The sequence below is a fragment of the Abramis brama genome (assembly GCF_963993115.1).
Source record: "Abramis brama genome assembly, chromosome: 2".
Classification (NCBI taxonomy): domain Eukaryota; kingdom Metazoa; phylum Chordata; class Actinopteri; order Cypriniformes; family Leuciscidae; genus Abramis; species Abramis brama.
This window is the reverse complement of record NC_139964.1, coordinates 59,871,570-59,899,420: the sequence shown is the minus strand read 5'-3', so window position 1 is coordinate 59,899,420 and position 27,851 is coordinate 59,871,570. Positions and strand designations below refer to the sequence as shown.

Sequence of the window (27,851 nt, the reverse complement as noted above, 5' to 3'; positions counted from 1 at the left end):
CGGCTGGGCGGAATGGATTCACTCGTTCTATCTGCCACTTACATCGGAATTTGAATGGGTTGCACAAACACGCACTAAAAATGCGCGTACATCCATTCTGAAAATCATTGAACTGCTATATAAAAGCAACAACACAAACACTAGTGTTGTTGTTGTTGTTTAGATTGCTGTTGGTTCATGAGCACGTGGCCTGTGACGCGCTGCTCAACACGGAAGTTGTGACGTTGCACTGAATGACTGAATGACTCTCATACTGGCGGTTTGAGTCTTTGCAAAACTTTATACGGATCGAAAACTGATTTATAAAGTTTGCACATCTTACAATGGCCAGTTCAAACGTGGAGGACCCGACAATACTGTGTCTGTTTGATGTAGACGGGACTTTAACAGCAGCTCGCCAGGTGAGTGACTAAAGCGGATACTTAGCTTCTCTTTTTAACTAAGTTAGTTAATCTTCTCAGATCTCATGAGATATGGATCTGAGCGGTATGAAGATTGATTTGCTATCATTTATTTAATAACTGAAAACTATCTTTAAAATGACAGTGACAGAAGTAAATGGATGAAACTGAATGATGATCTGTGTAAATGTTTTATAAAGTCAAATATGTATCGTGAATGCAGTTTTGTGGAGGTAATATAAGTAATGTAATCTTCTTTCTGTCTTGGCACATCTTAAATAACAGTCATAGAATGAGAATGAGATTTATTGCCAATTATGTTTACACATGCGAGGAATTTGTCTTGGTGACAGAAGCTTCCAAAGCACAGACAGAATGACAAGAGACATGACACGGATAATAAAAATATATAAAAATACACAATATACTAAATAGACAATATGTGTATAGTTACAGTATGATACTATACATGTCATAGCTGTCTATTAAAGATATCATTCATTCTCCATGTACTACTTTTAGTCTGCTTGTGGGGTGAGGAGAATTTACATATAAACATTGGACGTCATCTAAGTTATTGGACTAATCTTTTAAACACATCATGGTTTTGTCAATTACGTTTTACAATACAACAATTTAAATCAACTGACTTCAAGGCCCATTGTATACAACAATATTCAAAGGCCACCTGACTTTTCCTGTTTGTCTTGATATTCTGGATAAGAATGAAGGATTTTAAAATGTTTTAACTCACAATTTCTACCTGCTAAAATATTTTAGAGCTTTGCATAACTAAACAAAAATGTATAAAAATGTGAAAAGATAATTTACATGATTTGTCCAGGTCTAGAAATTCATATATCCAGGTTTTTCAGGACATCAGGAAGCCTGGTTCATCGAAGAAGGGGGGGAAATAGTTTTTGAGGAAGTGAATTAAAATAAGAAATATATTTTTCTATAAGAAAAGTAATCTTGAGCCACATTTGGAAGTTTGCTGTGGCCCCCCGATTAAAATGGCTGAGGAAATGAAAGATTGCAAGTTTTGCATGCATTTCAACCCAAAAGAATAAATGCTTCTGTTTTAAATATTGATGCTGAAATTAGATTGTTGTTAAACTATATTGAGTAATTTGACACTCATTCAAGAAGAATAGTTCTGCTTTACATTGTATTTCATATGTCGAAAAAATATTAAAGTTAAAATACGTATCCATGATGAAAGAAATATATTACTATTGCACAGTAGAATGTGCTTCTCAAAGTAATAATACAATTTATTTTTAAAGAATATCAAACAAGTTTTTGATTTAATTCAAATAGTACATTTTCATTTAATTTCAATTTTTTTGTATTCTATGTACTCCTGACAGTAAAATAAGCCTCTATAAACTTATTAAGACTATTTAATGGATTTTCAGCAAAATTTAAACATTAAAACCATTTTATAACTTTGTGCTTAATGGAATGAATTAGTTCCTTCTTTGCCTGTGTATGTTTTTGTCTTTAGAAAGCAACTCCTGACATGCATCAGTTCTTGAGTGAACTGAAACAGCGCGTGAGAGTCGGGGTCGTTGGAGGATCAGATTTGGACAAAATCAAAGAGCAGTTGGGTGATGATGGTGTGTATAACAAATATTTAAAATGCAAATGCAAGTATATAAGCAAAAACATTCAGTTCATTTATAGTGTGCATGTTTTCTTAGAAATAAATCAAATGTTTCATGTTTTACAGTGATTGATAGAGTGGATTATGTGTTTGCTGAGAATGGTTTGGTAGCATACAGGTTTGGGAAGATGCACTCTGTTCAGGTAGTTTTGATTCTCTGTTTTCTGTTTAATAAGCTCACAAACTCTCTCACATACTGTCCAGCGAATGATACAAGGGGCTTTTCCATTGTGATATTTTTCTTTTTAATCAGAGTATTCAAGCATACATGGGAGAAGACATTTTACAGGATTTTATCAATTTCTGCCTCAATTACCTTTCAAAGTTAAAACTACCCAAGAAGAGGTAAGGTTAAAAGTTGCATGGGGAAAAGCATTATTTTAAAGTTTGTCAATATTTATTCTCAATATTGAAGTTCATTCAAATTTTCTTTTAGAAAGTATTTCTTATTTAACACCATTAACGGCATTACACTGTAATTAGCTATTTAAAACTGAGATCATGACATTTTTTTTGTGTGTGTAATAAATATATATATATATACTATCTGTATAGTTTTTTTTTTTTTTGTTTGTTTTCATGCGACCATAATGTTTATGGTATGTTTAATATCTTCTCAGAGGCACATTTATTGAATTCCGTAATGGAATGTTGAACATCTCCCCAATTGGTCGAAGCTGTAGCCAACAGGAAAGAATCGAATTCTTTGAACTTGATAAGGTAATTTTTTTTAAGCATTTGTCAACACGTCATTATCTTTTTAAAAGATGCCATTAAAGGTTAATTGACCGCTTTTTTTACTTTTTCTTTATGCAGAAGGAGAAAATCAGAGAAAAGTTTGTCTCTGTTTTAAAAGAAGAGTTTGCTGGGAAAGGACTAGCTTTCTCCATTGGTAAGTAACTGTGTATATGTGGTTGTCTAGCCAATAATATGTTTGTGTAGTATATAAAAAGTAGATACATAATATATGGGGTTTTTTTCTGCAGGCGGGCAGATCAGCTTTGATGTGTTTCCAGAGGGCTGGGATAAGCGCTACTGTCTGGGAATTGTGGAGAAAGACTCATACCAGACCATCCATTTCTTTGGAGACAAAACAATGCCCGTGAGTGCATTATTCCAGTATTCATGCACATACAGTATGTATGCAAAGAAGTCCCAGACTTGCTTGAAGTAAGCAGTTTTGTAATGTTATTTTTTCCCAAACAGGGAGGAAACGATTATGAAATCTTTGCAGACCCCAGGACGGTCGGTCATGAGGTCAAGTCACCCGAGGACACACAGCGGATCTGCAAGGAGCTCTTCCTCAGATGAGACCCTAAACATGACCTCTGCCATCCAGAATGAAGACTACAACGTCCAAGAACTGTGAAACTTTGAACTTTATGTTCATGTCTTTGTCTTTATGTACTTAAAAGATTGTACATAATGACAGGTACTGGATAAACCTGTGCATGTGTTTATTTTATATGTAATCTGATACATTATTTTCAAAGCTGATTGGTGCTAGTGTTACGTCTGTGCCTGCCTTAAATCATGTCAATACTGGACATTATATACCATAAACTTATAATTAATACACATACTGGTCCAAATGAAAACACAGATATCACTCGGCAAGACCGGAAGTACGGGTGGGTTTCATTCAAATATGTTACATGTTGTGGTAAGGATTAATGTTTTTTATTTTTTTTATTTCAGAAGCAAATGTGATTAATAATGACAGGTGTGGGCTGGACTAACTAAAATTAGTGGTGAAGGTGCAACAATTTAGAGGGAATTAGAAGAAATCAGGTCTAAGGCTCTATTAATCTAGTTTGCTCAAATTAAACTGATTTAATTAACTGCCTGACTACTGAAGTGAAATAAGTGAATGCAACAGCGTTTAAAGTGGTTTAATTCTGTGGCAAAAATCTGCTACACAAATATATTCCAATATGATATTTGTTGCATTGTGCTAGTAAAGGACACCATGTATACTTTACATATATGAGTTCAAAACCATAAGCAAGGAAACTGTACATATTCTGAGCTAAACACATAAAAGAGGTAAAACAGAAGAAAGATGTTCTAATTGTTTATTAGCAATTGAAAAAATGTAATTCTCAATGTTTGTAATAACCTACTCGCATGCAGTTTAGTTTGAAGAATAAAAGTATTTACTAAACTGCAATTTTTTTTAAATGTAATTTGTTACTAATTGCTTTTTAAAACCAATAGTGGAATTTTAAGTATAAAATGTGTTTAATATGCTACTTAAATAACCACAAATGACACTTTTCCAAAAATATATTTGATGGTATGACTTTTTTTTTTTTTTTGCTGAAATAACACTTCTCATTTGAATCGATCTGTACAAGCGCTTTTTAAAGTCAATATCAAACCTGAAATCCAATATATGATACGCAAGACCATACAACATGGTCAAGCCAACCATGTGACTACAAGAACATTTCAAGAGAGTTTTCAAGATGATCCAATATAAAACAAGATCTCAAGAGAAAGCCGAGTAGTCCAAAAGTCCTGGTTTTCTGGTTAACGGATGGGCCGGTACGGGAAGGCCATGGCAGCAGGATGAAAGGCGTGTGGGGAAAGAGACGGGTGTGTGGCGTGGGCTGTTATTGGGCGATGTGGGGAGAGCACTGGATGTGTGGGGTGCGCTGAGAGTACGTGGTGTGGGCTGTGCTGTGAGGGGAGGGTGGACTGGTGTGGGCTGTGGGGAGAAAGCGGGGAGGGTCGACCCGAGTGAATGTGTGGGTACATGTTGGGCTGGAAGGCTCCGCTGTGAGGTGGAGGCTGCACCACTGGACCGGACATCACAAGCTGTAACAGACTACAACACAAAACTAACAGTTACTACACACTGCTCACAAATGAACAAACTTTTTGTTAGTGATTGAGAGATGCTTTTCTGAATGGTTGATGGAGATATCTGGAGAGAAGGGTGGCTGTACAGATATATATCATCAGTATCATACTTAAAGGTGCAGTGTGTAATTTTTAATGGCATCTAGTGGTGAGGTTGCGAATTGCAATCAACAGAAGTTACGGTGGCTGACAGGACAGGAAAATATGTCATCGTCTGAGACAGTGTGGGACAGCAATGAGGTTTCTTTACAAAGATTAATTAAGAAATGATGTTTACTTAATTATTCAGTAAAACGATGTTATTGCTACTTGTTCATCATTGTGTCAGTGTTTTATTCACTGACTTTAGCTAGCTTCTTTGCACGAAGAACAACATAGTGACGAAACGCGCTCTGTAGTAGTTTGTCCCTTTAGGGCTACTGTAGAAACATGTCGGCGCAAAATGGCTATTTCAATGTAAGGGGACCCGCGGTTCATTCTAAGGTAATGAAAACATAACAGTTCATTATGTAAGGTCTTTATACACCACTGAAAGCATAGTTATGTATATGATATTGCATTTCTGTCAACAGATCCTCCTAAATATTACACAATGCACCTTTAATAAAAAAATAATAATATAGGTACACCACCATTCAAAAGTTTGGGGTCAGCAGAATTTTTTTTTTTTTTTGAGATAGAGAAATTAATGTTTTTATTTAGCAAGGATGTGTTAAATTGATCAAAAGTACCAACACTTTTATATTGTTACAAATATTTAAAATAAATATTTAGCCACACAAGCAGTTTTCTATTGTGGTAATAATAAAAAATATTACTGGAATTAAATAAAATATATTATAAATTATTATATTAAAATATAAATATATTTAATTTGAAAAATATATTATAATATATTTTATTGAAATATGTGGTGTATTATTAATATAATAATGATATAATAATATGATAATTATATTATAAATTACATTTAAATATAAATATTTGAATTTTCAAATATATTAAATCAAAAAGTTATTTTGAATTGTAATAATATTCACAACATTGCTGTTTTTACTGTAGTTTTTATAAAATAAATCCAAGCCTTGGCCAGCAAGACTTTAATCAAAAACATTTATTTTTTTAAATGTACTGGTGTGTGTGTTTATATATCCAAACTTTTTTCATGCAACCATAATGTTTATGCCATTTTTTACTTGAATTTATTGAATTCCGTAATTGAATAATGAACGTCTGCCCAAATGTGATCAGTGACTTACTTGTTGTGAGGAAGTCTGGAGCACAAAGTCCGTAGATCCTCTGAGGAATAAATGACATGACAGGAAATGACATCACTGAAATGGTGCTCTTATAAGATCAAAACCCAAACAGGCCATTGTGAAGTAAACATCACTTACCTCTGGCACACAGAAGGGCTCCTGTTGCCATGGCAACCTGAAGAGCTTGTGCCAGCCTATCCAGAGCCAGCTGGATATGATTGGCAGCTGAAAGGGGCGTGAGCTTCTCACAGAGCCGGCTGACTTCCTCTACTAGCGTGGCAACAGACTCCACAGGAAGCACAGCTAGCCGGCCAATCAAATTCTGTTCTGTCAGATGGACCTGCAGGAGTTAAAATAAAAACACGTTATGTATTCTAATACTGAATGGAATCCTCAAAGCCTCACAATATTGTACTAGTTGAAGAGATACATCACCTGCAGCATAAGAAAGACTTGAAGAACACTGAGGTGCAGTTTAGAGTACAGCTCTTCGTATGCTGTTCCTTTCTCACTTTCTCCATGGCCATTGGTCAAAGCCAGCTTCCGGCCTCTCTGATAGGCCAATGGAGCTTTCACACACCAGCGGAGCAGACCCAGAAGAGGCGTGATCTCGAGGCAACCCAACGGCAGGCTGGAATTGAGGGGTGTGTTGATGAAGGTGAGGAGCAGAAGTCTGGGATCCTCCGTGATCCAACCAACCAGCATCTCCAAGAGTGCAGGGGGCGGAGTCAACTCATCTACAAGCGACAATATCATCCATCATTTTATGATAATATTATTTTGGATGTTATATAAGTTTATGAAGTAGACAGAGAAAAAAAAAGTTGTAGTGACAAAAAGGAAACCTGGTACCTGAGGAGAAGTCATAGAGCGCCGTTACTGCAGTGATGAGCTGGCAGCAAAAGCGAGGGCTGGCTGAACAGATGTTCTGTAGGGTAGAGATGGCACACGGCACCAGTGTGCAGTAATCATCCATCAGCACCTGAGCCAAACGCACACACCACGCAGAGTGGGTACGCTAAAATAAAAAAACACACACACATACATAATGAACGCTTGAAATGTTGTCCAGGTCATATTTTACCCAAAATCCAAAAAATAAGAAACTCTTTGCGGAACTAAACTCGTGATCGGACGTTAACGGAAGCCAGTGATTATAGTGATTTTCTTTTACAAAAAATGCTGTTCATCATATAAATTGATCGCATCTCTTCAGAAAATTTGGATTAAACCGCTCAATTCATATTAGTTTTACAATCTCTTTATGAACTTTTTGAAGCATCAAAGTGGTAGTTGCGTAGCAGTCAGTGGAGGGACAGAAAGCTCTCAGATTTCATTAAAAAGAGATTAATTTGTGTTCCAAAGCTGAAAGAAAGTCTTAAGGGTTTGGAATGACATGAGGGTGAGTAAATAATCACAGAATTTTCATTTTTGGGTGAACTATCCCTTTAACATTCTTACGTTAATGTATTCAGAGTATTCTAAATGAGAGGCCACACGCCTGAGGTTAGAAATTTGCACACTCAAACCATGTCCATTTAAGGGCTTTCCGCAAACCCTTTCCTTTTCCTCATTTTTCATGAAAAAAATTCTCATGTGCGTATAATAAAAATACAAATAATCCACACAATTATTAGTGAATGAGACCCACTGTTCTTGATATGTTTCATGAAACTCACAATAAGCATCCTGACCAAATTATCCATTAATTTCAGTTAACATGCACAGAAATCATGAATCATAAAACATTGAACTCAAGGCACAAAGGCACAAAATCAAAGTAAATGCTCTACTTTCACGCCACACACCTGTAGCCAGGTGGATGCACACTCCAGTATGGGCACCCGACACACAGCTATCGCCATGGAAACCAGCTTCCCTAGCATGGCCATGCGGCTCTCGTCAGCCTTGTTGCCTTGGAGACTGAAGAGGGTGGAGAAAATGATCTGTCGGATTGAGTCTTTGCTCTGCTCCTGGAAGTAACTGCACATGATCTCCAGCAGTTGCAGTTCTTGAACGCAGCTCATCCTCTGTGTCAAACACAACACACGATCCATTTTCATTCAAAGTTCACTCATATGCATCTGACCACCATATTTAGCATGGTTTACTCTTAGTCAAAAGACTTGATGACGCTCCCGTTCCTCACCTTAGGCTGGATGTTCCTGTCTTTAGGGACGTGAAAGATGAACTCCTCCACGAGGTCCACCATGCTCTTCTCTAATCCAGGCGTGGGGCCCGAGGAGCTCTGCAGAGCGCTGCCCAGCGAGATGTCCAAATGATACAGAACCTCTTTAGCTGCGCTCAGCGGATCACGCCGCAGCAATGCATGCCGAATATCACTCATCTCTGCTGTGGAAGAGAAACTACACCATTAATTCAAATACAAGCATCTGTCAACCTGAATAAATTAAACATATGAAAGACATCAATAACCAAAATATATCATTGTATGCATTATTTCTAGACATGAAGGTAATAGCATGAATTTTGGACATGCGTCATGTTAAAGACAAGTCCGAATGAAACGGAAGTTGGAATAGTCTTTTCTTCCCTAATGTGACTTATTAGCGAGTTTTTCTCAAACGAGAAAAAATGTAGGGCAGGACTTGATTTTGTCCATGGGGAATTGATTGTATGGTTGTGGTTTAGTATAGTATAGTTTGCTATTGCTGTGATGTCATTGAGTGACAGGTTGCCCCGCCCTCGTGCCAGTTAACACGTCATCAGAGAAGAGATGTCGTTGCAAGAGGGTGGGGAAATTATTTTGATAAAAGATTATGAGGCCATATTAGTTTAGAAAAATAATGATCATTCTTATTTTAATATTTAAAAATAAATAAATAATTGTCCATTTTGATTTCATGATGACTTTTGGACATGCATTATGGTAATATACTATGGATGTTGGACATTTGTCATGTTTTTGGGATAATACTAGAGTAAACCAAGGTATGTATAAAAGTACCATCTTTTATTATCATTGTACGGATATCACACTATTTTATTGTAAAGCGTGTCATGATCAACATAGTGAAATAGAGCAGTTCTGAATCTAACATAAGAACATAAGAAAAAAACATAAGTAATTAAATCGTATAACAATAGCTCTTATTCAAACACAAATAGGATAATAGGAAACTGTTAATCAGTACACACATGACACATCACCAACAATAACAGATTATTCTCTATGGCAAAACACATTGTCCAAAGCGATGCTGTGTTTACACAGCGCTATATATAATAGCTGCATCGCCGGTTGCTTAACATTTTGAATGTTTCCTTAGTTCAAACTACATAGATATTCATAGTTAAAACACCCTTACCTGAGTTAATAATTAGACTCGTTACATTAGCTTCTTTCAATCAGCAAATGCATATCTCCCCTCCCATAACTCACAATGTGAAAGTTGTTCATCACAAAATAACTAGTACGGAACCCCACACAGGACATTGTAGACTCGGTTGAGTAAAGAGAAGCGAGGCTGTTCAGCGCCACCCGTGTACTGGAGTCAAAGTATTTGAACTGAAAAGCGTAATTTTTTTTTTTTTTTTCAGAAGCCACTTACTTGGATATTTTGTTATCTAATGCAATTCTATTTGAAGCCATGATATAGCCTACTTATGATATACATTATATAGCCTACTCAAATAATATTTACTGAGGCAGAGTTATTGTTGTAGCCTATCATATATCGATTTTATACATTTTTATTTCAGTTTTAGTTTTAGTTATTTTAGTACATCAAGTTAAACTAAATTAAAGTGAGAAATAACTAGCTAAAACAAATAAAGCTATTTTATTTCTGCCTAAAATTGGTATTTTTAGGCTTTTTTACAGCACCTAAAATAAACTCAAACAAAATACATCTCCCAATTCTGACTTTTTTCCTCAGAATTGCGATAAGCAAAACTCCTAGCAAAACTCGTCTTTTTCCTCCTTAGAATTGGACTTTATATCTCGCAATACTGACTTTAATTGTCTTTTTTATGTTTTATTCAGTGGAGGAAACAGCTTCCATAGTTTTTGCAGTGATGCCATAGAAGAACCATTTTTGGTTCTCCATCTTAAAAACCCTTTTCTACAATAAAGAACATTTTGTGGAAAGAAAAGGTTCCATGGACGTTTAAGAGATATTTGGTATGTATCCATTGATTTTCTACAATTATCAATTTGGATCAATCACCACCGGGAGGCGCTATTTAATACCTGATTACACAGTGTAGTGTTCAGTGTAGCGCCACCCCATCGATCGCCTCTCCTCTGACGGGACACCAGACTCTCCAGCATCAACATCACCCAGTTCTCTTTAACTTCACATCCAGAGCACCCGAGCAGCAGTCAACATGACCATCAACACAATCTGTCAGGATGGAGTGCAGCGACAGCAAATGCCCTGTTTGACCAAGGTAAGACCCTAAAACTGTATTTTAATGTATAGTATATCAACTGTATAGTCTTAGATCCAGATACTGTCTTTCAGCAGAGCCTGAGCTTCATAATGCTGCAGCTGTTGCCTATAAATCACAGTATAGGCTATAGGAACTTTCCCTCACATAACTGAAAATGTGAGAAAGTCCTAAGAGACAAAACTAAAACTAGTTTTTTTACAGAAAATGTTCTGTTTGCATTTGAACAGTTGTGTTTGGATTTTTAGGATACTTATATAACGATTTATATAACAAAATTTCCTTAAAAAAATAAGTAGACAAGTTATCCAATTCCTCCTATTACAGTATATTTATTTGATGTATTATTCTTATTATTATTCGCTGTTTTAGAATGAAATCACCCAAAATAATTGTATGAAATTTTACATAATGGAAATGTATTAAAATTGCTTTAATATTTGACTATAATAATAAAGTTAATGTTTATTTAGGTGTGCATCCTCTTGATATTTATCTCTTTATTAAATGCATGAATAGTTGACAAATAACAGTCATTTTTTATTCAACAATATATAAGGAAAATTTGATCTTTTTAGATTATTTTTCTTTGTTTTGTTTTGTTTTTTTACAGTTTTAATCACCTTTTAGCTTTTGTGCCGTTCACAAATAGTTATGCTTTGTGATAAATATATATATTTTTGTATTACAAATATTTCCTGTACAGATGGAGCGCATGATCATATCCATGCAGGACCCTGATATGGGCATCAAGTTGCGCAACCAGCGTCTCCTCATTACGGTCATACCACACGCCATGACTGGTGAGTGTCTCTCTCTCTCTCTCTCTCTCTCTCTCTCTCTCTCTCTCTCTCTCTCTCTCTCTGTCACTCTCTCCATGACTGCATCAAACTTCACTCTCTCTCACTTGATAATCCCATGACATGACTGTTCCGCTTATTTTTCCAGCCTGTGGCATGTTATGGCATGATTAGAGAGACAGCGGAGACACAACTAGACTAGTTTGTCATTATTATTGTGGAAATAGTGTACATTTATCCATGCATATCTCGGAAAGTCTTGAGTGCGCATGAGCACAGTGAATCAATAGAAGCTTGCGCAGTGAAATTAGACTCCTGTGTGTGCTTTCGGTCTCTGCACTCATTTTTCTTGCTATTAATTAGTCTAACAGTGAATGTTTTGCCCCTGCACCGGTCTCTCAGAGGACACCGGGCTACGTGATAATGAACAAATGACTTTCTTTGGCAACTCAAAGAAGTTAAAGTCACTTCATCAAAGGCGACACTTCATCAAATGTTCAGCCTATTTATATAACTGCTTTATATAACAGTAGTTCATTGAAAAACAAAACATAAATGCTCATTCTATCCAAGTTAGGAATGGGAACTTCCTGCTGTCTGAATATTAATAATAATATATTAATAATATTAATAAGCTTGGTGCTGCTTATTGCTTACTGGTCAGTTCCGCTGTCAGACAGACAGACAGACAGACAGATAGATAGATAGATAGATAGATAGATAGATAGATAGATAGATAGATAGATAGATAGATAGATAGATAGATAGATAGATAGATAGATAGATAGATAGATAGATGTTTTGTATCTGTGTGTGCTTTTAATAATGTATCAGTAAATGTTGAAATTAATATTAACTAAGATTAATAAATGCTGTAGAAGTATTGTTCATTCTTAGTTCATGTTAACTAAGGTAGTTAACCAATGAATCTTATTGTAAAGTGTTACCTTTAATTTTATACAGGTACAGACATTGTTGATTGGCTGATTAAGAAGTTTTCTATCTCTGAGGAAGGTAGGACATTAATATAACTATATTTTAGTTATTTGTCTTTGATGCATAGCTTTGGGCTTTATTGCAACAATGACAATCAATTATTTATAGTCAAAGAAATGTATATATATATATACATATAAACATATATATATATACTGTATATACTTTGACTATAAACAATTGATATATATATATATATATATATATATATATATATATATATATATATATATATATATATATATATATATATATATATATATATATCCTGTGTGTGTAATAATTTCCATGCTATCTGCTGTGGTGTATTTCTTTGAGTTTTCCAGTCACCTGTGTGTGGTTTATATGGAGTCCCCTCTGGGGATGACATGTGCTCTCCTGAGGGATTTTAAAACGTACTCCCACACACGCACACACAACACTTGAGTAGCTACATTGCTTATTAAATTTGCTTTGGCACATTAAAGTCAGATTTTGTGTCATCTGAGCTGAGATGTGTGGAAGATTTTTAATAATAAATGCTCAAATGTCACGCAGTCAGGGAACAGGCTCAGCTCTGAAAGCCCTAATAAACAAGTAATGCTTCACACAGCTGTGTCTGCATTAAACAAGACTCCAGAGAGTTGGGCAGATCTGTGCGCTGCAATGAGGGAACACCTTCTGTGGGCAACGGTTAGATTGAAATCTATAATTTCAACCAATATTTAGTTTATATTGGGCCTACAAAGCATTTGTGGGTGTTGGGGAAATAACTAGCTAGATTCTAGCAGATTTAAGCTGTGTTCCTGTAGCACAAACAGTAGAGTATGGTGCTAGCAATGCTCAGAAGATGGGTTTCAATCCCAGATAATGCATGAACTAAAAAAAAATATACAGCTTAAATGCAGAGTAAGTTGCTTTGGATAAAAGCATCTGTCAAATACATAAATGTAAGCTGGTCTTTGGATCAACGACAAAACAGCTACTAGGTGATCAGGCTGGTTTTTGGAACATGTCAGACAGTTAATGACCAGCTTGAATAAATCTGTTGACATGTTTGGTTGTATTTTTTTTTTTTTTTTTTAATGAATTATTTACTTGATTTACATTTTTATTTCTTACATTTTTAACAAAAAAAAGTGAGTATGATGTGTGAGTATATATTATGTATGTGAATAATTTTTTTCTAATTTTTATTTAGAGGCATTGCACATTGGACACCTCTTTGTGAAATATGGATACATTTACCCTTTAAAAGAGCCTAGACACCTTATTCTGAAAGCTGATGATTCACCATATCGCTTTCAGGTAAATATACACACACACACACACACACACTTACACAATATTGATTGTGACAAACAGCATCTGTCACAAAAACAGCATCTAAGTTAATATCTGTCTTTATCAGACTCCGTACTACTGGATGTCGACATGCTGGCCCGCTTCAGAACTGGACTATGGTGAGATCTACCTTCCCATTTGGCATGATTCACATAAAATGATTAGTCTGTCATCATTTACTAACCTGCATGTTCTGCCAAGCCCATATACAAAGTTCTGTCATGAAACCACAGATGGCTCAGGCTGACAGGTCCTTAACTCTTGCAATCACATCATTCTCTATAGTCCACTGATTGGTTCCTGCTGTATCAGTAGCCAATGAGCTCACTGCCCAACTTTCAAAGTCTTAGGGCCCTATCTTGCACCCAGCGCATTTGACTTTGTACACCGACGCATGTATCATTCCTATTTTGCACCCATGCACAGCGGACTTTTCCCTCCACAGACGCACGTCGGTAAACTAGGAAATACATTTGCGCTCCCGGGGGCGGTTCAGCGAAAAGAGGAGGCATGTTCCGGCGCAAACGTTCCTTGGTGCTATTTTGCAGGTTTAGAAAACAGTTCCGCCACTGACCAGGAAAAACCTAGTCTAAAGTCAGTGGCTCGTTGCACATGTTATTCATATGCTATTTTAAGGGTGCATGCTTGGCCACAATGTAGAGTGTGCACAACACGCATACACTTTGATTCTCTCATCTACACAGAAGCAGCAGTTCTCATTTTTGCAAATCATACATTATTACAAGGAAAAATATTAACACACGAGGGAAATCATTGTTGTGTCCATGAAGATGTGAAAAAATAGGCATAAATCTAGCTTACACATTTACCCAAATTATTATATGCCTGTTTAACCGAAGCTAATTTGGGTGTGTTTCTGCATCCCCAATGTCACTTCTCTGTGTTTTACGGCCCTGACGAGAACGTCGGTCTCCTCGGCTGTGAACCGCTCCTCGCGCGCGCCTGGCAAATCCGCCGTTATAATAGCAATCCGCCATGGAACAAGCGCGCCTGCTCTTAAAGGGAATGTGAGATGTCGCTCTGATTGGTTTATTACGCCCAAACCACACCTATGAATAATGAAGCTACTTCAGACCAACCCATTTTAGATTTGCGTCGGGCGCAAGAGTCATTTATCCCGCCGGTATAATAGCAACAGCGCCCAAGACCCGCCCACAAAGTTACTTGCGTTTTGCGCTTGATACTCACATCGTTAAAATAGGGCCCATGGTTAGCATTTACTGTAGCAGTTTGCAGCGTGCTTTCAGAAACCCTCCACCTTCTTCCCCAGCTCCACCTGTATACAGTAGATCTGCTACGGGTGATTCATGAATGCTATATTGTAGAGCAGCAGCATGTCTTACTTGCTAACAGCAGCGTGTTGTGTATTTATTGGCAGTAGCAAGTCTCATACTTGCTCTGCAGCAGCAGCAATAACAACAGCCTAAAATGAACACTCACCAAGCGCCAAATGCAAGTAAAAATCAGTGTTGGCGAGTGTATGAAATTGTCTCACTCGCCAGTTGGCCGGTAAAATTTTTATGATTTTTATCAATGCATGAACATGAACAAGCATGAACGACGCTCTGGAAAGTTGACCGGCCAGCGTTGCTTCGTCATGAAAGTTTAAGCCTTGACAATTTAAATATTCAAGTGCAAGCGAAAGGGAGCTCATTTTGTTACTCATGTGCGCCCAGAAAGCCTCGTCTCAGACACCGCGTGAATAGTAAACTGAGCTCTCTTTCTCGTCTTATTGCACTTGAGCGGCAAATTCACAAAATTATATAAAAAAATAAAGATGACCTAAAAACATAGTCGGTTATGTTTTAAGTGAACGTAAACAGTTGAGAAAGTAAACTCATGTGTACAGGATCAGTATATTGGATCCGTGCATTCGCTCTTAAAATGACAGCAGCCTAATATTCCTTCTGTTTTAATGTTAATCAAACAACAAAGGAAAGGACAAAGAAAAAATCACTCACTGTCCTTGACTGAATAACTTTTGTAGCTTTAATAAGGATTAAATGATATGGATGTTTAATTTATAAAGTGAAGACTGTGCAGTTATTTTACATTTGCTTACTTTAATACATTTCTGTAGGCTGTGTTCTGTGTTGTAATTTTCTTGTAATTTAATTATTTGTTTTTATTTTATTACTGACTGTTTACTTGTCTTTAATAATGTTTTATTTTTTTATTGGTTAGGCTAGTAGTTTTAGCTGTGGTATCAAAATTGGAATAACAATTTGTGAATTTTCACTGGTATCTGAAATTTTGGTGTCATTACTGCCTGTTTTTGCTAAAAAAGTTTAATGGCCGGTAAAAAAATTATCTGGCCGGTAAATTTTCTTAGGTCACCAGCCATTGGCAGGTGTGGCAAAAGTTAGTTTAAGGCCTTGAACAGCAATAACAGAAACAGCAGTGGTAGCGTAGCAGATCTATTCTGCCTAGACCAAACATATTAACATTGTCATATCCATTACTATGCCAAAAACTCAAGAGAGCTGTCATGACAGAAATGCATTTCTTTATATCATGGAATACAAAAGGAGATATTCTTCGGAAGGTGAATATATTATTTATATATTTATTATTTGTATGTGTTCTAGCAATCTACTTGGCTAAGAAGAATATCCGAAAACAAGGAGAACTAATTGAGTATGAAAAGGTATGCGGGTCAAATGCCAATCACACCCTTCAGTAAGACGACTGTACAATGAAGTCATGAATCCATGGAGCGATCTGTTGTTCAGTTCTCAATCTCTGTCTTTGTTAGGAGTGCTATAATGCTTTACATAAACGCATCAACCACACCTGGGACTTTGTTGTGATGCAGGCAAGAGAGCAGCTCAGGTAACTCTTCTTTTCCAGCACACACACACTTTATGTTTCCTTCAGCCTATTACATTTAACCCTCTATTCCACATTTAGTTTCAGTTGGAATTGGCCTCTATACTACTATTTTAAGTTTTCACTTTAATTTTAAAATAAATTAATACTCTTAATTCCACAAGGATACATTAATGTGATAAACATTAAGCAGCACAACCATTTTCAACATTGATAATAACAATAAATGTTTCTTGAGCAGCAAATCAACATATTATAATGATTTCTGAAGGATCATGTGACACTGAAGACTGGAGTAATGATGCTGAAAATTCAGCTTTGCCATCAAAGAAATATAATATATTAAAATACAAAACAGCTATTGTAAATACTAATAATATTTCGCAGTTTTATTGTTTTTACTATATTTTAATTTAATAAATGCAGCCTCCTATTAACAACATAAAAACATCTCAATGAGCCGAAAGTCTTGAATGCTAGTGTAGTAAATATTAAAAAGGTTGATAATTAATTTTTTTAACGTTAAAGTTTTGAATGTTTCAAGTTTTATGCCCTAATAAATATTAGTCATATTCTTTGGATCAGAAAAGCTTTTCTGAAGATTGTTGTCCAGAGCAAAATAATCTTGTTATTGCATGGTTACTCTACTTCTGGACATTTGCCTTATGTTTTATTTCCTTGTGTTCAGGGCATCAAAACAGCGTCGGAAAGCAGATCGTATAGTGCTGGAGTGTCAGGAACAAGCCTACTGGCTTGTTCAGACCTTGAACAGACCTCCTGTAAGTACTGAACACTATAAACTCACCACAGTAAAAAATAAATAAATAAAACAAAGTAGCATTCTGCTTACTTGAAAAAGTATCTCACATACAGTATTATGGGGTAAATTTAATTTCTTTACTTGATCCTTAAAAAAAGTACAGTTTTATCCGAGCCTTTTAGAATTGTAATACAGAAATTCAAAACATATCAGCAAGCATACGATGCTTAAGCAGCGACAACATCTGCGCCCGTCTGGCAAATGCCTTCATATCTGTATCCAGCTTCTGCTTATGAAATATTCAGCCAGTCAGTTAAAAGCATCGCAAAGCAGAGGAAAAAGGGGGAAGGGGACAGAGAGCGAGAGAAAGGGAGGGCAGGAACTAGCAGAAGAAAAGAAGAAATAGAGTGGAACACATTGGTGCCTTCAAAATACATTTACACATGAGTGCAAAAGATATGTGCATTGCTTAACATGAGCTTAAGTGTTAAGTGGATGAAATAGTAGTATAGAGAGTGAACCGGAAAGACTGTGTTAAAGACTGTGTGTGTGTGTGTGTGTGTGTGTGTGTGTGTGTGTGTGGTCCTGGTAATCCCAGGTAATACACAAATATAGTAATACCAGTGATTTTTGACCTTGTGGGGACACTTGTGTGTAATGTTTTTTTTTTTTTTGAAAATGTGTGATGGGTATAACCGTTTAGAATAAACCGTTTGTAGTATAAAAATCATTATGTCTATGAAGAGTGTGTGTGTGTGTGTGTGTGTGTGTGTGTGTGTGTGTGTGTGTGTGTGTGTGTGTGTGTGTGTGTGTGTGTGTGTGTACCTGTTTTTCTATCCCGGTGGGGACTTCAACCTGAATGCACACAGACTCATGGGGACTCGTGTCACAGTGGGGACCTAAATAGAGGTCCCCATGGGTAAACAAGCTTATAAATCATACAGAATGAGTTTTTTTGGAAATGTAAAAATGCAGAATGTCTCCTGTGATGGGTAGGTTTAGGGGTAGGGTTAGTGTAAGGAGATAGAATATACCGTTTGTACAGTATAAAAACCATTAAGTCTATGGAGAGTCCCCACAAAGATAGTAAACCAGACATGTGTGTGTGTGTGTGTGTGTGTGTGTGTGTGTGTGTGTGTGTGTGTGTGTGTGCTGGTATATCTCTAATGGTTCCATCTTTTGGCTGAGAGCGCTTAAGAGGATATTCTATTACTAAGTGACTGTGTGTTTTAGTGTACATGTGTGTCTGTGTGAGATCGGCCACTAGTGTGTGTGTGTGCGTGTGTGTGTTTGTGAGAGAGAGAGAGAGAGAGAGAGAGAGAGAGAGAGAGAGATTCTCTTGCACTCCTGCACAAGGACATTTTAACGAGGAATCCAGATGATGATTTAATCTGGGATGGATTTAGAGACCATTTCATTCCTATAGTGTGTGTGTGTGTGTGTGTGTGTGTGTGTGTGTGTGTGTGTGTTTGAGTGCGTGTGCGCGTGTGTGCGTGTGTGTGTGTGTGGAAATGTTGTAAATCCGCCTGCCAGACATTAGTGTGATTTGGGTTAGTTTAAAAGCCTGGGAAAAAAAAACAAGGCTCACATTATTTTTATCTATAGCTAAAAATTCTATGGACAATGACTGACATCTACTCTATGAGGCACATGTTTTAATTTATGAAATAAAATTTGAATGATTTTTAGGGATGGATAAAATGATCAAGGTTGTGTAACTGTCCTCTATGGAAGCTTTTGTATGCCGTTGAATAAAAATAACTAAAAAAGGTAATTGCACATTTTTTTCTTTTGACTTTTTTCAACTGCAAGTAAAAAAGGTTTGCATAAAAAAATAATTAAAAAAGTTATAATATATATAATTAAAAACTACATTATATTTATTGATTTTTTTCAATATATTTGAAAATAAATAATAAGACATTTATGCTAGCATGTATTCCAGGTCTAAGGAATAAATGTACTTTTTTTCACTTTGTTACACTAATTGATATCTTAAAGTTTATTTAATACATAGATCAAGGATTTGCCACATGAATTTGGGTTAAACATCATTATTTTCTCAATGATCTTCTGTATATCTCTTTGTGATAACATTTTTCAGCCGGGGATGCTGGACATTGTAGAGCACGGCCCGGAGAGAAGAACCATGAACTCACGAGTGCAACTGGTCAGTGAACTGATCACCACAACACAACTAACCACATCCACATTAACACACACACACACACACACACACACACACACACACACACACACACACAGACACACACACACACACACACACACACACACACAGACACACACACACAGAGAGCAAGTTTCAAACATATATGAACAAACATTCACAGCAGAATCTCTCATGTTCAAGCATCATCTACAGCGTGTTTCTCTTTATTTCTGTTTTTACATCATGCATCCTTGTTCAAGTAAGTAATCTCTAAAACACTGCCTCATTTCCTGCTGTCATTTCATTTCATTGCAAGATCATATAAAGTTCAGTGACTGTGCAGATTTAGTTTAGTCTATCTAATAGCAATATGAGGAAATCTAATAGATATATTTGTCATTTTGTCAATTTCAGAAAAGAATGCAGAATTCTACAAAAAAGAGGTAAGTAATTTGAATAGCAAGTGTTTGTCTCATAAAGAAATATATTTTATAAATTATTTATATCAAATTATACAATATATACGTTATAGATTATAATATATATATATATATATATATATATATATATATATATATATATATAATATAATGTATTATATACAGATTGGGTTAATGTTTTTTTAAAGAAATTAATATATACAGAAAGGACTCAATAAATTGATCAAGAGTGACAGTTAAGACTTTTACATTTTTACCGAAAAATCAAATAAATGCTGTTCTTTTGAACTTTATATTCATCAAAGAATCGTGAAAAAAAAAGTATCACAGTTTCCTTAAAAATATTAAGCAGCACAACTGTTTTCAACATTGATAATAATAAATGTTTCTTGAGCACCAAAATCAGCATATTAGAATGATTTCTGAAGGATCATGTGACACTGAAGACTGGAGGAATGATGCTGAAAATTCAGCTTTGCATCACAGGAATAAATTACATTTAAAAATATATACAAATATATATATACAAATACATTAACATAGAAAACGGTCATTTTAGATTGTAATAATATTTCACAATATTACTGTTTCACTGCCTTGGTGAGCAAAAGAGGTTTCTTAAAACTACACTGTGTAATTTTTTAAGAAAAAACACTTTGTTCTTTCAAAATGATATGTACTCATTAATGTGCAATTACTTCTACCAACTAATCAAGTATTCTCGTAAGCGTAGAATCTGCCATTTAGAATACATACGAGTGAGTCGCTCGAATGGCGGCAGCCATGTTGCGCCTCCATCTTGAAAATATATTAGCCAAAGAGGGACATACCTGGAAATTCAAGCTTCGCCTTTCGCGTTTTTACACTCAGTGGCGCCGTGACGAACGCGAGGGGGAGATTACTCGCGACTGCCGGCAGATTTTAATTTATACGGCCACCGTAGGAGTTAAAACGCCTCGGAATGGGAGGGGCTAGAAAGTAATATTCAGTTGGTAGTCATAAACAATTTCACCGCTAGATGGGAGAAAATCCTACACGGTGTAGCTTTAAAGGTACAATATGTAAGAATTTTGTATCAAAATATCCAAAAACCACTTGCACAGTGTTATATATTTCTTTCAATTGTGTACTTCCATTATCCTAAATGTTTCCAAGAATTCGTAAATTCAGAGAAATTCACAATTTGAAATAGTGCCTGTCCCTGTTCACTTGTCGCCTGTCAATGGCGTAATATCTGCGTTATCCCTGGTTTCCGCTTGTACTGCCATAGTAACCATGGCGACAGACGTGGAAAACTGCGTAGTGCGTAACGTCTAGCGGCACGCTCACGCTGTTGTTGTTTCGTTCAAACATTATGGACCATGCCAAGCAGACTTCGGGACAAAAGGAGAAATAAAACGAGGATCAATATCAGCGTGCCGTTTTCGAGATGCCGAGAGCTCCGCGTCCACGACAAACTTCGACCCTAAAATAATTTATGCTACATTATCCGTTACTTATACTGCACAGACTGTAACTAAATGCATATCCCATCATATTTGTTTTTGTGTTTTTATGTTAAATGGCTCTAGATTGAACATAACAGGAGAAGCCTGGCGAGGAATCGTGTCAAGTCCTCAATTTGCCTTGAGAGGTATGTGTGTATGTGTGTGTGTGTGTGTGTGTGTGTGTGTGTGTGTGTGTGTGTGTGTGTGTGTGTGTGTGTGTGTGTGTGTGTGTGTGTGTGTCTTCACTCTGCTATAGCCTCGATCTCCAGGCTACAGCTAATGGACTGTCCTCAAAGTATCTTTTAAAAAGAAAGAACTAACCCTTTGTGAGGGCTTATCTGTCTGTGTGTGCATGCGTGCGTGCGTGCGTGTGTGTGTGTGTGCAGTTACGTGAAGTACTGTGAGCAGTATCAGCCCCATGACCCAATAATGCAAGGATGCCTTCCTAGCAACCCCTGGATCACAGATGATGTCATGTTTTGGAGTATGAACTCTGAAGCGTGAGTCGCATTAACACACGAAAAATCATTTTAATGTTACTTAAACTCCTGAAATATAATAAAGTCTGAATGTCAGTAATTGCTCTGTATAACTGTTTTCCTGAAACAGAGTTGCTCTGCCGACTAAACTGCGTGTGGAGCGCTGGAGCTTTAGCTTCATGGAGCTGCTGAACGACCCAATGGGCAGGAAAGAGTTCCTTGTTTATTTGGAGAAAGAATTCAGCGGTAAACACACACACACACACACACACACGTACTGTGTTGGTACCATGGTATAGTTATAGCATCAGATCCTAATACCATAGTACATGGATATATAGAGTACCATTATACTGAATAAATATTGACCAATAATCAGTTTGATCAATATTTTGTACTTAAGCGGTTCAGTATTTGGTTTACTGATAAATGGCGCCATCTGGTGGGTGTATTGAGAATAAAACCCAACAATGCCATCTAATAACTGTTCACAGCTAAAGAGGCTTGTTTAATGTAATGTTGGGTTATTATAATATTTGACTTTTTGTGTAAAAGCCAGTCGTGCTTACAATACTGTTCAAAAGGTTGGGGTCTGTAAGATTGTAAGAAGTGTTTTTGAAAGAAGTCTCTTATGCTCACCAAGGCTGCCTTTTTTTAAATCAAACTGTTTTTTATTTGAATATTTTAAAACTTTTTTCCTATGATGGCAAAGCTAAATTTTCAGCATCATTACTCCAGTCTTCAGTGTCACATGATCCTTCAGAAATCATTCTAATATGCTGATTTAATGCTCAAGAATAATTTCAATATTGAAAACAGTTGTGATGCTTAATATTGTTGTGATACATTTTTTTTTACAGGATTCTTAGAAAGTTAAAAAATAAATATTTTAAATAGAAATCTTTTGTAATATTAATAATGTGTTACTGTCATTTTTGATGCACACTTTTTGAATAAAATACTTTTTAAAAAAAATCTTAGTTGAAACCAAACATTGTATGAACGGTGTATGTCAGATGTGTTACAGAAATGTTGGATGCATATTAAAACAAAAAAAGTGAAAAACTGCCACAGTGGACAAAATTGTGTAAAATCTTAAATTACAAAAGACTTTTTCATCAAAGAATACCATGTATTGGTCCAGAAACTTGGTATTACGGTGGTATTCTTTCTAATTTTTAGTTTTGATTCCCTCTTTATATAAACATGTTTTATTTTAACCCAGTTCTGAATAGCGTCCCAAAACTGTCGTTCCCTGTCTGTACTTCTGGAGGTTTAATAGATTCCATTTTTATCCTACTGCACACTCTGTAGAAATGAATAATGTAACAACTTTTCATGTTTCTCTCTCCCCCGTTCCCTTTCTCATCCCTCCCCTCTCATCATCTTCTTTTGTCCTCTGCTTCTCTCTTGTTATCAGCGGAGAACTTGTGTTTCTGGCAGGCCTGTGAGGACGTTCGTCACGGAGAGACCTCAAAAATTCCAGAGAAAGTGGCCGAGGTTTACAAGTATGACATCGACAACAGTTTATCCACGTTACAATGTTAAAGACATTTATAATGTATTTTATAAATATTTGAACTTTATAGTCATCAAAAAATCCTAAAATAAATCTTTAATTATATGTATCAAAATATACAAATATTCAAATATTTTAAAATAGAAAACAGTTATTTTAAATGTTTCTCTTTTATTGATTTTGATACAGTCTTTCCGCAATCTTTTTTCAGTGTATTCAGGGCTTGACATGAACTTTGTTGCTCACCGGCCACTGTGGCTAGTGGTTTTCTAAAGTTACTTGCTACTCAGCATTTTCACTGGCCACAATTTTGACATCGATACCACGGGGGAAACTGCCATATATATATATTTTAATATTATCTCATAATTTGGCAGCAGGTATATTAGGCTGCTGTCACTTTAAGACAAGACGAACAGATCAATTATACTGTTAAACATGCGTTTTCTTTCTCAACTAAGCGCTGCTGGTATCGTGTGTCTGATATTTCGGTATCGATATGTATCAGAAAAATTATATTTTTGACAACACTACATTGCACATAGTTTATTATTTCAGATGCCTTTTTAAAAGACTACAATTGAAAAAAATATATATTATACGTGACCCTGGACCACAAAACCAGTCACATGGGTCAATTTTTAGAAATTGAGATTTATACATAATCTGAGAGCTGAATAAATAAGCTTTCCATCAATGTATGGTTTGTTAGGATAGGACAATATTTGGCCGAGATACAACTATTCTGGAATCTGAGGGCGCAAAAAAATCTAAACATTGAGAAAATCGCCTTTAAAGTTGTCCATTTATGTTCGCGATTGTGCTGCATTCACTCACAAAAATAAATGTTTTATATATTTACGGTAGGAAATTTACAAAATATCTTCATGGAAAATGATCTTTACTTAATATCCTAATGATTTTTGGCATAAAAGAAAAATCAATAATTTTGACCCATACAATGTATTGTTGGCTATTGCCACAAATATACCCGTGCGACTTGTGACTGGTTTTGTGATCCAGGGTCACATAAAAAACTCAACCTGCCGAAGTGGCTAGTAGGGGTGACTGCATTAAACACCACTGCTGAAATCCACCCGCATTTGGCGGGTGTTAATGTCAAGCCCTGAGTGTAGTTCTTTTAAATGCAAATTTTAAAGAAATACCTAGTTCAGTCATGAAACTCTAGAGGGCGCAGGCTGATAGGTCAACAAGCAATCACATCATTACCTCATGGCACAAGCTGATCGACCTCTGCTGATCCTGCAGCCAATGAGATTGCTTTCTCAACATTTAAATAGTCTGGTTCATTGTTTGCTGTAAGCTAGTCCTGCAGTGCAAGTTCCTTTGAAACCCTCCACCTCCCCCAGCTCCACCTGCCTAGATCTGCTATGGGATTTATGTATGTCTGCTTATACAGCAGCAGCATGTCTTACTTCATCACAGAAGTGTGTCTGTGTATCTATCAGCAGTAGCAAGTCCATAGCAGATCTAGGGTCCTATTTTAACGATCTAAGCGCATGGTCTAAAGCGCAGGCCGCAAGTGCCTGTTAGTGCCAAGTTAGGGCGTGTCCGAATCCACTTTTGACGGGAAAAATGGCCGGTGCTCCCGGCACATGGTCTAAAAGGTTTGTCCCTATTCTCTTAATGAGTAATGGGTGTGTTTTGGAATTTACGAGCAATTAACCAATCAGAGTCTCATCTCCCATTCCCTTTAAATGCCAGTTGCGCTCGCACCATGGTGGATTCGCTATTTACATGACGGAATTTGCAAGCAGAAAAACTGAACGCGTCTCCAGAGCGCAAACGGATCTGCTCATGCGCGAGGTAAAAGTGCGCAAGCAGACCATCTACGGGACAAGCCGGATTCCACCATATCTTTATGTACACAATATTAATCTTTTACATTGTGATCCTTTTATTTTTAATATTTGGCATGTTTGTGTGCTGCTGTGCGTCCCTGTGTGTGTAATAAGCAGAGTGTACGCGCATTGTGGACCCGCCTATAGGTGCACATTACTAACGCGCTCTTTAAATAACAAAAAAAATATTGCGCCATTGACTTTAGACCAGGTTTCAGTTGGTCGATGGCGCAGTCTATTTCTGTTGCCTCAAAATAGCAACACACCAACAATGCGCCAGAACACACACCTCGTTTTCAGACCAGCATGGGTGCACAGATGGGCGCAAATGCATTTGCTTTTTAAACAACGTGGCGCAGGACGTGAAAATGATAACTGCGTCGGGCTGAAACTAGCAAAAAACACTTGCGCCGCGCTTGGCGCTGCATTGCACCGAGAGTATGATAGGGCCCCTAGTCTGCTACGACCAAATACAGTAACATTGCCATATTCAGTAACATGCTAAAACTATTCCAAGATTGAATTAAGTTTATTAAAAGTGTTTAAAATACTTTTTTAAAGGATTTTTAAAGATCATAGTGACCTGAAGCATATGCCATCTCTTAACAACCTCTGTATATTTAATCTGTGTGCTATATGAATGAAAGTTTTTCATCACCTCTAGTTTGTCTCGTATTCATGTGATTCATGTGATTGTTTTGCTGAACTTTGTAACTGATCTTTGTAACTGATCTTTATTCTGATCTATCAGGCAGTTTCTGTCTCCTGGTGCAAGTCGCTGGGTGAATATCGACAGCAAGACCATGGAAAAAACCCTGGAAGGACTCAAGCGCCCTCACCGTTTTGTCTTGGATGATGCTCAAATGCACATTTACTTCCTTATGAAAAAGGTATAACGTTCAATTTGTTTGATAAAATGCAAAATGCGCCTGTAACAAACCTATAATAAAACCGAACCAGAGTGTGGCTTCAGATTCGGACAAATTGGGAAAAGTGCATAAATTTACACTATCATTAAAAATGTGGGGGTTGGCAAGATTTTTTTATATTTTTAAAACAGTCAGAAGTCTCTTATGATCACCAAGACTGCATTTATTTAATCAAAAATACAGTAAAAAAAAAAATGTTCTGTGCCATTATGCCAGTCTTCAGTGTCACATGATACTTCAGAAATCTGTTTTTCTACTCAAAAAACATTTCTTATGATCAATGTTGAAAACAGTTGTAAAAAAATATATATATATATATATATATATATATATATATATATATATATTTGTGAAAACTTTGATACTTTTTTTCAGTCTTCTTTGATGAATAGAAAGTTCAAAATAGCAGCATTTATTTGACAGAGAATTTTTTATGACAATGTAATTGTCTTTTCTGTCACTTTTGATCCATTTAATGTGTCCTTGCTGAATAAAAGTATTAATATTATTATTCTTTTTTTAAATCCTAATAAACTTTTGAATGGTAGTGTAAATGAACAAAACTTCCAAGTTATTGATAAGGTGTCAATTTAACCGGGTCATTTGTGATTGGATCATCCAAAAGGATTTGAATATTCTTGCCGATGTTTATTAGATGTAATTTGTGTTTCTTTGTAGGATTCGTACCCTCGCTATCTTAAATCCGACCTCTACAAGAACTTATTAGCCAGAGCCATAGTACCACAGGAAACCAAGAAAAGGTAAAAGTGCAAATGGAACAACAGCTAAAGATGCATAAAACCCATATTGATCAGTCTGCAAAGGAAGAGAAGTCTTATGAGTGTGTTTCTGTGTGTGTGTCCAGTGGGTTCCCGTTCATGCGCCGCCAGCGCCACTCCAGCCCTTCACCTGCTCTCGCCACATTAATCGCAGAGGATGATGGGAAGGCAAAGAACTCTAACTCTGTCAAACAAAGCAATCCCGGAACTGCATCCCAGCTTTAAACATGCACACAACAGTTACTGCTATTTAAAACACTTTTTTTTTGTGCTGCTTGATGTTACCTCCGGTTGTCATCTCCGTTTGTACTCAAAAAACAAAAAAAGACGTTAGTTAAACCGTAGCAATAGCTAAAGGTTATTATTTAAAAAGAATGCTTGATTCACATTTCTCTATCATAGAAGAACAAATTGTCATGCATTTCAAAGATACAATATATGATGTAGCAATAATGTAATCAGACATGTTCACAATCTCACAAACTTTCAGCTGCTCTACGAATGTTTTCTTCGGTGTTTTAAGCGGAATTTGACTTTTTCACATATTTGTCATGTTTTTAATATATTTATTTGATATAAAGATTTTCCTTTCAGCTATACATTTACTATTGTCACAGTTTATGTACATCATATACTATAAAAATGCTTCAGTGAATACTTGAAGGGATATGATCGGACAGTGTAAATCTACTGTAGTACATCTGTAGTAAATTTATAAATCTACAGTAAAATAAATTTGTCAGTAAAGTTACAGGCCTACATATCCAATTCCAAACCTAAAAGAAGGAAACGCCTTATGACATAACAAAAGTGTAGTGTAACATTTTTTTCATAGGTTCTTTATTCAAATTAT

General features: G+C 36.2%; 3 protein-coding genes across 4 annotated transcripts; 2 read left to right on the top strand and 1 right to left on the bottom strand.

The window, feature by feature from the left end:
- The first annotated feature begins 5 nt into the window (after positions 1–5).
- pmm2 (phosphomannomutase 2) lies at positions 6–3,908 on the top strand. Its single transcript, XM_084091263.1, has 8 exons — positions 6–401; positions 1,909–2,020; positions 2,134–2,210; positions 2,321–2,412; positions 2,688–2,787; positions 2,884–2,959; positions 3,054–3,169; positions 3,274–3,908. Exons 1-8 carry the CDS (start codon positions 324–326, stop codon positions 3,376–3,378), a joined length of 756 nt encoding a protein of 251 aa, XP_083947389.1. The 5' UTR covers positions 6–323; the 3' UTR covers positions 3,379–3,908.
- Positions 3,909–4,128: 220 nt separating this feature from the next.
- ints15 (integrator complex subunit 15) lies at positions 4,129–9,650 on the bottom strand. Its single transcript, XM_084091072.1, has 8 exons — positions 9,521–9,650; positions 8,341–8,543; positions 8,000–8,221; positions 7,044–7,209; positions 6,627–6,928; positions 6,330–6,531; positions 6,192–6,231; positions 4,129–4,897 (listed from the first exon to the last, which is right to left on the bottom strand). The coding sequence occupies exons 2-8, from the start codon at positions 8,536–8,538 to the stop codon at positions 4,600–4,602; spliced, it is 1,428 nt and encodes a 475-aa protein (XP_083947198.1). The 5' UTR covers positions 8,539–8,543; positions 9,521–9,650; the 3' UTR covers positions 4,129–4,599.
- An 810-nt stretch (positions 9,651–10,460) lies between these two features.
- rgs11 (regulator of G protein signaling 11) lies at positions 10,461–27,597 on the top strand. Of its 2 annotated transcripts, XM_084091084.1 has the most exons (17): positions 10,461–10,604; positions 11,311–11,407; positions 12,368–12,418; positions 13,581–13,687; positions 13,791–13,842; positions 16,333–16,391; positions 16,500–16,576; positions 17,262–17,352; positions 19,438–19,503; positions 19,923–19,946; positions 21,515–21,576; positions 21,817–21,930; positions 22,040–22,155; positions 23,330–23,417; positions 26,042–26,180; positions 26,898–26,980; positions 27,085–27,597. In XM_084091084.1, the coding sequence occupies exons 1-17, from the start codon at positions 10,542–10,544 to the stop codon at positions 27,221–27,223; spliced, it is 1,428 nt and encodes a 475-aa protein (XP_083947210.1). In that variant the 5' UTR covers positions 10,461–10,541; the 3' UTR covers positions 27,224–27,597. The 2 variants fall into 2 exon arrangements, with proteins under 2 accessions (XP_083947210.1, XP_083947211.1); XM_084091085.1 differs by lacking the exon at positions 12,368–12,418 and having other exon boundaries at positions 10,469–10,604.
- The last annotated feature ends 254 nt before the right edge of the window (positions 27,598–27,851 follow it).

Excerpts from the sequence above, each read along its gene's own strand:
- pmm2 (XM_084091263.1), top strand. The coding sequence starts at position 324 with ATGGCCAGTTCAAACGTGGAGGACCCGACAATACTGTGTCTGTTTGAT. Across the intron at positions 402-1,908 it reads CTTTAACAGCAGCTCGCCAG|AAAGCAACTCCTGACATGCA; the intron begins GTGAGTGACTAA and ends TTTTGTCTTTAG. Across the intron at positions 2,960-3,053 it reads AGGACTAGCTTTCTCCATTG|GCGGGCAGATCAGCTTTGAT; the intron begins GTAAGTAACTGT and ends TTTTTTCTGCAG.
- ints15 (XM_084091072.1), bottom strand. The coding sequence starts at position 8,538 with ATGAGTGATATTCGGCATGCATTGCTGCGGCGTGATCCGCTGAGCGCA. Across the intron at positions 7,210-7,999 it reads GTGCATCCACCTGGCTACAG|CGTACCCACTCTGCGTGGTG; the intron begins GTGTGTGGCGTG and ends TTTTTATTTTAG. Across the intron at positions 6,929-7,043 it reads GCTCTATGACTTCTCCTCAG|ATGAGTTGACTCCGCCCCCT; the intron begins GTACCAGGTTTC and ends TGTCGCTTGTAG.
- rgs11 (XM_084091084.1), top strand. The coding sequence starts at position 10,542 with ATGACCATCAACACAATCTGTCAGGATGGAGTGCAGCGACAGCAAATG. Across the intron at positions 16,392-16,499 it reads AACTAATTGAGTATGAAAAG|GAGTGCTATAATGCTTTACA; the intron begins GTATGCGGGTCA and ends TGTCTTTGTTAG. Across the intron at positions 23,418-26,041 it reads AAAGTGGCCGAGGTTTACAA|GCAGTTTCTGTCTCCTGGTG; the intron begins GTATGACATCGA and ends CTGATCTATCAG.